This window comes from Aristolochia californica, unplaced genomic scaffold (assembly GCF_029961685.1).
Source record: "Aristolochia californica isolate CCGP_79_NKW_82.1479 unplaced genomic scaffold, dmAriCali1.0.hap1 SCAF_3, whole genome shotgun sequence".
Classification (NCBI taxonomy): Eukaryota; Viridiplantae; Streptophyta; class Magnoliopsida; order Piperales; family Aristolochiaceae; genus Aristolochia; species Aristolochia californica.
Window position 1 is genome coordinate 7,085,184 of NW_027181992.1, and position 10,499 is coordinate 7,095,682.

Here is a 10,499-nt window from a genome sequence, read left to right on the forward strand (position 1 = left end):
TCTTTGTTCTATTTACCTGTTTCAAGGTTTTACTCTTGTAGCCAACAAAGTATGCTCCTACCTTCCATAAAAATTCTTTTTCTCTCTCATGCACCCAAACCTGTCATCCAAGATTACTCATCTATGAAACTACTGACTACCCACAAAGTAATTTTTTGAAGGATTACAACAAGTGTCGTTATCTACAACAAAACTGTATAGTTTACAATTCTTTAAAGTTATAGAGTTACACAAACCATCTTGAATTCTATCTGCTTTTATCTTTATCTCTATCATGTCCCCGCAAAATAGAGCTCTGAGAGGATAGTCCAATCTTGGTCTTGAAGAAGAAGAAGCGTGTTCGTGGAAGTGATTTGGTGAGAGCATCTGCTAACTTATCAGCAAACGAAGAGTACCATTTTGAACTTGTTCTTGAATGAAATGGTAATTTAAAGCTACATGTTTCATGAGTTTTCTAATATTGACTGGGTAGGAAACAATTTTTATCTCTATCGGCTACCACACAGGTAACTATCATCTCATCTAAAACGTTTCAAAAGTCAACTGACCCAACTGGAAAAAGTTTCGGTTTCCATACGTAGTTTAGGCGATTGGAATTCCATTATCTTGAAGATCTTAACCCAAACACACTACGGCACTGGTGTTTGATTCAACTCTTGACTTAAGATCTCGATGAAGCTCATCATGCACCACGACGTTTTTGAATAAAAAACTTTCTTCTCCTCGTTTCGTCAAACACTTGATCTCCCTTCTACCCAATAATCATAATATCTGGGGATTAAAAGTTAACATCCTCTTGCGTGTTGACTACATGACCTTAGAAATTGTCAAACGGAGGAAACCTGAGAAATTTCATGCTGCGACAATCATGAAAGATTGAAAATGGTTGATGATCTCCCCTCTAACACTGGTTTAGATGAGCACCCACCCTTGCTTCTTACGTGAGTCTAATTTTCGTTAAAATCTCACTATAGTGGAACCAAACAATAGCAATCGCTGCGTCGTCTTCCTGACACAGCGAGTCCCCACCATTTGAATGCGGCTCTTCGTTCATGCCCTGGTGCTGTCTGGAGTGGAGACCCAGGTTTGGAGAACCATGTCGGGAAGCTGCCTCATGATGAAGCCCATTCAATCATGCTCGATTAGATTTTTTAATTTGAATATCTTGATCGGAGCCACCTAGATTCTTTTCTATCAAACTTACGAAAAACAAAATGATAACAGCAATCTAAAAGATCCAACGTTCATGGCCCAATTGAAAAGATCAATCTGGGTGAGCTTATCTGAAAACTGTTTAAAGTACCCATGGCCATGCCTGTGAAATGTGATGAAAGGGTGCCGTTTAAAAAATGTAAATATCTGCTGTTGACCTGTTGGATTCATTCCTTTTCTTTAACCTAAGTTTGTGATTTGCTAGAGCCATTCAAGGTTTCTCCATATTAAGAGTGGGCATATATTAACTGGGTTTCCTCAACCTCCAATGCCGGGATGAGTTGGGGATGTGAGGAAGGATAAGACTTGGAGAGCAAGGGAAGACGATGAGAATGGATGTGAATGAACCGATTACAATCTTGTTCACCTCAGTTGCTACCAATGTAGGTTCTCTTCTATATCTTTTCATCGGACAATGTAATACCGTCTGCCCCAGCCTTTACCAGTACCGTTACTCTTCTATATCTCTTCACCGGACAATGTGATTTTGTCTGCCCCAACCGCTACCAGTATCGCTGCTCTTATATTTCTTTGTCAGACAATTTGATTTCGTCCACCCCAACCGCTACATTGTCACTGCTTTTTGCTTCCAAGAACCTTCGAAACAAATCACCTTACATAGCCAATATTATGTTCACAGTTCCAATTACTACGAGATGACCTATCTAACAAGTAGCCTAAGGGCCATGATAAGGGATAAACATAATCCTTTCAGTTATTGGATAAGTTCCCTTTGGATTTATCTCTTATTGTATTTATCTTATCATGTAAAACTTATTCTCTATTCTAAATTGTATAAATACAATATTTACTCAATTATAAATGTGTGGTTCAATTTAACATGAACAACCCAATGAAACACACCAAAAGTGAAATTTTCAGGGCAAAATTTAAATATTAAAGACATGACCCATTTCCTGAAATATAAATTTGTCTTCACGTTTGATTCTTCTTCCAAAATGTATGTTTTATTTGCATAGATTTACAGGAGCCACAGGACCAGATAGGTGATCAATTCAATTCCGATGTCCCCTTTCCTGGACTTCATCACAGTGATCGAAAACCAAGTAAAACAGACTGCGTTCATTTCATTTTAGAAGCGGAGACTGAAGCGGTTAGAAATCAGAAGGCAGATGCAGTAAGAGAGCGAAAGAAGTTCACATGCAGGGGCGATATGCTTGTCTCAAGCTTGTCGGGGGCGGGGCCTCCCTTCCTCCCCGACCCCGGTTAGTCACCCTCCTTGGCTCTCCTCCGCTCGTCCCCACCGTACAGAATCTAAACAAGAGTCTCTCCTCTCGCCTCCTGGCGGAGCGGTCGTCGCGGCAGGCACTCAAAAATCTCTGCTCGAGCTAGCACTGGCCAGCTACTAACTTTACCTTATCTCTTCACTGTTCCACTGCTCGCTCTTAAATTTTATCTGCCCTTTTGGTACGATACAGTGTCCATGTTATGCTTCCGGGGAAGCAGAAGGCAATCAAATAGTTGAAGAAGATTCAATATAAGATGAAACCCATTAATTACAGTTGCAACCTCCCTTTTTCTCTGTATAGAAGTTATGGTATTAGCATTTCTCTGTACAAGAGCATGAGTAAAGAGACTGAGCTTGGATTTCTTCACCAACATGAGAGAGAAGTTTCAAATCTATCATTTCATTCAAGATGTTTTCACCCAGATAATGAGATAACAGCTTTTGAGGATGCAACAAGTTAAGAAGACTTCTCCCTAGCCTAAAATGTTTCTGAGAAAACCTGCAAATGTTAGCCTAGCTAGCCAGATTGCAATACAATCAAAGTGAGACTCTGATGGGGGGTCTTGATCTAAGTAGCAGCAAGTACTGCCATGATTAGCTTCCTGTCAAGTTTCTGTTGCAACTGGCTTATCCCCAAACAGCAGCTGGGGAACCAAAAAGAGGCAGTAAAATGGTGTTTCAATCAACTGAACCAGTGTCAACGAAGAGAATTCAATCTGTCATTGATAGAATTGGAGGAGCTCGTCCATCTCTAAGCTCTGTACCGACGGATCCTGCCTACTGACCAGCCAAAGAAGATGTTCGAAGAAAACCGTGTCACAAGGCAATCTTATAGCGCCAGAGTTGCTGAAACCAAATTCTTCTTCCGCTCGGCTCAGTAACGCCACGAAGGCCTGGAGCTTGAGGTAATTCAGAGGGATCACGTATCTCTTCCGCTCCTCCCCAACGCATACGGCAAAGAAGCCTTCCGGAACGTCTGCAGGAACGGAGAGGGACTGCACGGAGCTTGGGGAGGCTTCGTCGTCTGATAATTCCATAACTTCTCCAAAAACAAGAGTGCTCGTCGGAGACTCGGGCTGAAGCTCCACCTTGTGTCCGTACCTAGCGCTCGATGATGGAGACTTGGGCTGAAGTTTCTTCAGAGCTCCGGTGAGTTTCATTCTTCGCAGAGGCATGGCGTCTAAGGAAGATAGAACAAGAGCTTTTGCTCTCTTGTACAGAGAGAGAGAGAGAGAGAGAGAGAGAGGGAGAGAGAGAGGAAAGGAGAAGCGAAGAATGGTACAAAAAGGAAGGAGACCGGGGGTTTTATAGACAGCCGAAGGGAAAATTAACGGACAAGGCCTGCTGTTGCTCGGGTAAGATTTATAAGAAGATTTTCATCCAACTCAAAACAGTCAAATCTGTGTTAGCCTATAAATTTTTCGGTTTCTTAGAAGGGTGTCTGCTCCTGCTCCTTCACCCTCTACAAATTGAAGAAAGGAAAGAGAGAGAGAGAGAGAGAGAGAGTAAGAATTTAAACGTCTAATGTCCATCAATGAACAGGCTGGGATTTGCCTCACCAAGGTCTCTCGTCCTCGTCTGAGTGATAACATTTCTACTGAGACGTGACAGAGTCAGGAACTTGGTATTAAGCTGATTCCTTTCGTAAACACGATAATGACAAGGATGAAGTGACCCTTCATTCTCCTCTAATCGACTTCAAACAGATCCATTTGTTAGGAGAAGTTCTCATCATTGGGTGGCATCACAAAACTGTAAATTCTTTACGAATAAAAACCCATTAAAAGCCCTGGAGATTTTCTGAGCCATGTCCCAAACTGAGAGGAGAACTCTTATTGATCTGTCTCATACTAAAGGATCCCTTTTTTGTGTAACCTGAATATGTAAAATCTAAACAAACGTGTTGACCCAATTATTCACATCGTACCATCAATCTAACCACAAAAAACAAAGCTGAAAAATGCCCTCACATGAAGGGCTGGAGCCAATGAGGACTGTGTTGTCAAGTTCATGAACTTGGTGAAGCTTGTCAGAAGGGGACTCCATTGATGAACACCAGCTTTTGAATACAGGACCCATGTGAAATAATATCACGGCCTCAATTTTCTATCGCACTTCTTCAAGACCAGGGTGAATTTTGCTGGTAATTCAAGGGAAGAAACTAGAAACTGTAACCCTTCAAAACTGTATCACAGCAGTGATTCGGAAGCCAATTAAGTCTAGGCTCCATGAAAAAAAAAAAAAACAAAAAGAACACAAATTACAGAGATTGATTCCCAGGAAAGATGTCTTAATAAAATCGAAATAATAAGGTAAGAAAGAATATAAATGAGAGAGAGAAGGATAAAAGGTGGTACGGATAGAATACATTCGGAGCATTCCATGTGGTTTCATCACAGTTGAAAGCGAAGTGTTCTTCTCTGATAATTGGAGAATGGAGAGGAAACAGGTGGCATGTTGCGTGCTACCACAGGCTCTGTAGGTGGGTCAAGCCTGGTCTGATTGGCTATGAAATGGTCCTCTTCTTTCGATTTCACAGTTTACACCCAGATGTGTAAAATCGGCTCTTCTTTTACCCGAATTATAGAAGCACCCTTCTTTGCTATAAAAAATTATACTCGTATGCCATGATTAATTGTTAGAGGTTATTATAATCAAAATTATGGCACTTAGAGGGGTCTTGAGATCTCACTCCAACATTCACCCTTTTTTTTTTTAATGATGAAAAACACTCATTTAAAAGTTAAGAGCAAATGGCATAATGCCCATGAAATGCATGGTATTTTAAAAATATCTCTAACCCCCTCACTTATTACTTTAATTAATATTTGTAAATTTAAAGTCCTCTTAACTATGAAGCTTTAATGGAAATTGAGTTCATGTTACAACTTCTTCCCCTTTCTTAGATATTCACTTTCATCTATGTTTTATAAGATATAAAGAACATAGTCTACTATATAAAGATAACTATAATAATGTAAAAATAAAGACAACAATTATGTCTCCCACTCACTAGACATAGTATCATTGGCAATGCAATTTTAGGTTACTCCCCCAAATGACAAAAGTGTTCTCACTAAGCCATATTGTGCTCACTATGGACTCAAAGAATAATTTTTATTTTTTGGCAATGACACCATACAAAAGTATATAAATATTAGCATTGTTAAACAATAAAAAATATTTATATTACTTGGTAGTAGAATACTATGCTCTGCTTTGTGAAAAATATTCTTTTTACATGAAAGAGAAGGGTTCCCCCTCTTTCTCAGTATAACAAGAGGAGTAGCTATTAGATATTAAACTGAACCACACCTTTATAATTGATTAAGAGTGGTTTTTATACAATGTAGAATAGAAAAGATAAGTTTTACATGAGAAGATAAATACAACATGAGATAAATCAAATGGGATTTTATTTAATAATTGAAGGAATTATGATTATCCCTTATCATGCCCCCTCGAGATAGCTACTATTAGAGAGGTCAATCTTATCTCATAACAATTGAAATTGTGAATTTAGCACTGGTTGTGTAAGGAGATTTGTTTTGAGGGATCTCGGAAGCAAAATGATTGGAAGAGCAACGGCACTGGTAGCACCTTTGGCCGGCGGAATCGACAGGAGAGCATCATCCTGTGAAGAAATGTGGAAATACAGCAACACCGATAGTGGTTGAGGTGGACGAAATTGAAGAGAGCACATCGTCCAGTGAAAAGATGTGGAAGAGAAATAGCAATGGTAGCGGCTAGGGCGAATAAGAGAGAGTGCATCGTCCAGTGACAAGATGTGGAAGAGCAGTGGCACTAATAGCAGCTGGAGTGAACGGAATCAAAAAGAGTGCATTGTTTGGCTTGGGAGGAGAAAATTTGTAGTGAGGGTTTTTTTTCTCGCACGTGTGAGTTCGCACGAGCCCAAAGAAGTCAGCGTAGGGGGGACAAGGAATTAACTTTTTCCCCTAGACTTAGGTCTCCCATCGAATGGCGGCTCCGCACGGCGTTGACCAAGAAAACGGCAAATATGTACCGACAGTCAAACAACATCGATGGAGGTTCATGTTGATGGCGGCATAAGGGTGGAGGGATTTCGACGGGAAATGAGTGACATGACAACTGAGGGAAGGAAGTGGCGGCCTTTGGTGACAGCTTTGACGATGGAGATGAAGGTCAATGGCTACGATGACGACGATGTCGTAGTCGACAAGGCCAACGATCTCGGTGAAGGTCGGGGAGAAGCCAAGGAGTAAAATGTCGTAGAAGGTTTCGCCTTCGGCAAGACGGGATTTGTAGAGAAGGAGACGGAGAAGAGGGAGAGAAAGGCACAGAAGGGGCGAAGGGTCTTCACCGGCGATAGGGAGTGGCAACGGCGACTAGGGGTGGCTTCGAACCGAGTCGGCTCGAGCCGGTTCGATTCGGTATACCTGGATCTTGAGTTCGAGATTCAGATAAAGCTCGTTTGTGTTAAAGAGCCGAGCTTGACCTAGTCATGATTCGGTTCGAAAGCTCGCAAGCCGGCTCGTTAACGGGCTCGAAAGTCGGGGAATCAGGAGCAGGAACAGGAGAGTGAGAGGGGGGGGGAGAATTTTCCTCCCCTCCTCAGCGTCAAGCCCCTCCGTCCGCTGCTATCGCTGTCGACAGCTGCTCATCGGCCACCTTCGTTGCTTGGTTCTCGTTTTTTCTTTCAATTTATTCCTCCCCTCATCTGCCTTCGCCTTTGTTTTTGTCACCGAGTCATCCCCGACGACAGGTCGTGTGCCGCTAGACCCCTTCCCTCGGCGTCGTCTCGGCAGAGAAAACCAAAAACCAAACCAGAGACATAAGTTAAAAGGGGTTCCCTCCCCCCCCCCCCCCCCCCCCCCCCCCCCCCCCCCCTCTGTGAAGACAATTTCGCACGTGTGAGATCATAAGAAAGTGAAAAAAAAAAAAACTCTTTCTCAAAATCCGGTTGTCCCTTCATCGCGGCTCTTGAAGAAATTGAAAAAATATTTTAGTAAAATTTCTAGGGACTATTAGTGGTTTTTTATTGAAAATACATTTTTAGTAGAAATACGTTTCTAGGGACTATTAGTGGGTTTTTTTGTTGAAAATACATTTTTAGTAGAAATATGTTTCTAGGGACTATTAGTGCATCTTATTTTTTAGAAACATTTTTCTAATTGAAAATTCTTATTAAAAAATCATATAATTTTCTAAATAAGATTTTCCTACCAAGATGAGCTAAAAAACCGTAAAGAAAATTTTTGAATAAGTATTTGACAGTTGATGTTGTAAAACTTTTAGCATGAGGCAATTTTCATAACAATTTTGTGTTTGACATTTTATTTGATTAAAAATTTATCAATAAGTATAGTAATATATTAGATTGATTATTAATTTTTATTTTTTTAAGAGGTCTATTTAACTTTCCGAAGAAAATTTAAAAATATTTCTTGTAATTTTCTAGTAAGTCACTAATAGTAATAGGATTTTATTTAAAGGACTTTTTGAAAATATGTAACATAGGAAAATATTTTTAGTTTTTCCTAGAATATAAAGTTTCAACCAGGGGCATTAAGGAGGTCATAGTAAATTTATGGCCAAATTCAAAAATTACAAAATAAGTTAAACAACATTTGGGGTAAAAAAGATTAATATTGGTGCGTTCTAATCCATTATCGAGATTCAATCCTGAACCTCCCTTTCATTCTTTTTTTAAAATGTATGTATAATTTTATAAATAATTTATTTGACATATATTTTATCTAGAGTATTAAATGTAGGTTAAGCTCGAACTCGGTTATAATTATTAGGCTCGGGCTCGATTACAATTTTAGGTTTGAGGTTAGGATCAGCTCGAGCTAGAGTTTGAAATATTTAAATCAAGTTCGGCTAAAACATAGGAAAGTTTGAATTCAGTTGGATTTGATGTCACTCTTATGCCCAATTTTATGTAAAATGCGTGCCCAATTTTATGTAAAATTTATGCATAATTTTATATACAATTTATTTGACATGTATTTTTTGACAAGTTTTAAATGAATGTTGGAGCTCGAACTCGAGACATGTATTTTTTGAAAAGTTTTAAATGAATGTTGGAGATCGAACTTGAGACATGTATTTTTTTAAAAGTTTTAAATGAATGTTGAAGCTTGAGCTCTGCTCGAACTCTGTTAAAATTATTATGCTCGAGTTCGATAACAATTTTAAGCGAACCTAGGCTCGGCTGAAGCTCGAGTTCAAAATATTTAAATCAAACTCCCCTGGAACATACATAGGTAGGCGAGAAAAGATGAAGTGGCTTAAAGACGAAGTCGGACCAAGGACGACGGTGATGATGGACATCGAACCAATGAGTCCGATGGGAATGCCGGGGTTCTTGGTCTCCTCCGCCATGGTGGGGACGGCAGAGGCTTCGAAGATGTCACGGGGGCCGGAGGGTGCAGTCGGAGAGGTTAGAGGGGTGGGAACGGGTGAGGCCGGCGAAGACGTGGAGAATGGAGGCCACTTGATTGAAGCGGGAAAAAGCTGAAAACTGCTCCTGCTCCGATGATAACAGTAGCTGCCTTCGATCAGAAAACAAGGGGAGAAAGCTTCATCCCCTCATCTTTTCTGATGTCTACATGAGACCTGACAAAAGGAGGAGGGGATCATTGCTCTTTTTCTTGACGGGGCGGTTATACAGGGAAGGATCGGGGGCACCACCCCTCAGGTTGTAGGTGAGGGAGAAAAGGAAAGAAAAAAGTATTTGTATGTCTTCCTTGAAAAGACCTTATAACTAAAAAGGAGAAAGCAACCATAACGCACCCTTGTTTGAGATCGTGCTGTCAAGCTAATCTTCCAAACGTTTGTCCACCTTCCAGTACAGGAGCTTCGTACACGTTGTTGGGGGCACCCAATGGATGTGAAATATCACAACTACTTTGGCTTTAGCATTTTAAGAACTCTAACATCAGTCTCTATATTTACTTTTCAGATTCCAGAAAAAAAAAATGAGGTTTCTCAGTTTCAGTATTTTCAATCCGAACCGAAAGGGTGAATCTTATGAGGAGGCTAGGAAATAAAAACTACCAGAAAGAAAAGACGGGGTCCTTCACTGATCAATCCTTGGTCCTTCACCAATGCCTCTCCCATTTTTCATCACGCAATAGTAGAAAAAGGCTCTCATGACTCGAGAGTGAAGACTGGAGAGGACAGGTTGGTGATAGTCCGCTTGGAGAGACATCTCATTTAACACGCGCTAAAGCCTGAATGGAAGCGAGCGCTTCTCGCTCCCCTCAAGCGCGTCCAGACCTGTGGCTCTCCGCTTTCGGCGGCTCTCTGCCTTCCGAAATCCCGAACGACAAATTAGGGATGCGCGTTTATAGCAAACAAAGCAACAACAAATTCACAATCGTTTTGATTGGAATTTGGAATTAGGACGCATCAATTCCAATTCGTATTCCGTTCGCTGGTTGGGAAACAGATTGTGGACCTGCTCCTCCCCGATGCTTCTCCTGAAAGCGACTCCCTCGATGTGCTCTAGTTTTCGTTTGCCGAAGATGTTGATGCTTTGGTAGCAATTGCCACGGCCCTGGTGTTCTGTGCTCATCATCTGCCGACAAGCGCCGTGATCCGGTGGACAGAGCTATTTATTAGAGCTATTTCTTAGGGGGGTTAGTCCACAATTAAGTGGAATGAATACCCCCGTATTATTTAGTTCATTAAATAATAACGTTAGTAGAATAAATTATATTAAAGTGAGATTACACCACTTTATTTTTTCTCAGGCAAAAATCGGGAAAAATTGATTCATACCTGTTTGTAAATCAGCCGATTGAAGCGGACGACGCGCATTGCTCTTTCCCCTCCTCCCCCGTTGCTCCTTCCCCTCCGCCCCCGCGATCCTTCATCAAATTTTTTTTTTCTTGTCCCTCTTCCCCCTCTCCCATCAGCCTCCCTTTCCTCTCCCTCTCCCTCTCGACCTCCGTCGCAGAGCACGGGAGGTTGAGCCTCTGTCGCAGAGCCTTTGGATTTCCCGGTCTCCCTCTCTGCGCCGACCCTCCCCCCCCTTGACCTCCGTGGC

The 10,499-nt window shown here is 41.2% G+C and overlaps 1 protein-coding gene across 1 annotated transcript; it reads right to left on the minus strand.

Moving 5' to 3' along the window:
• Window positions 1–3,180: 3,180 nt before the first annotated feature.
• Window positions 3,181–3,636, minus strand: LOC137958712 (protein SMALL AUXIN UP-REGULATED RNA 12-like). The gene has a single exon (XM_068805805.1). The coding sequence runs from the start codon at window positions 3,634–3,636 to the stop codon at window positions 3,181–3,183; it is 456 nt and encodes a 151-aa protein (XP_068661906.1).
• Window positions 3,637–10,499: the final 6,863 nt, after the last annotated feature.

Coding starts and splice junctions, on each gene's coding strand:
- LOC137958712 (XM_068805805.1), bottom strand. CDS start 3,636: ATGCCTCTGCGAAGAATGAAACTCACCGGAGCTCTGAAGAAACTTCAG.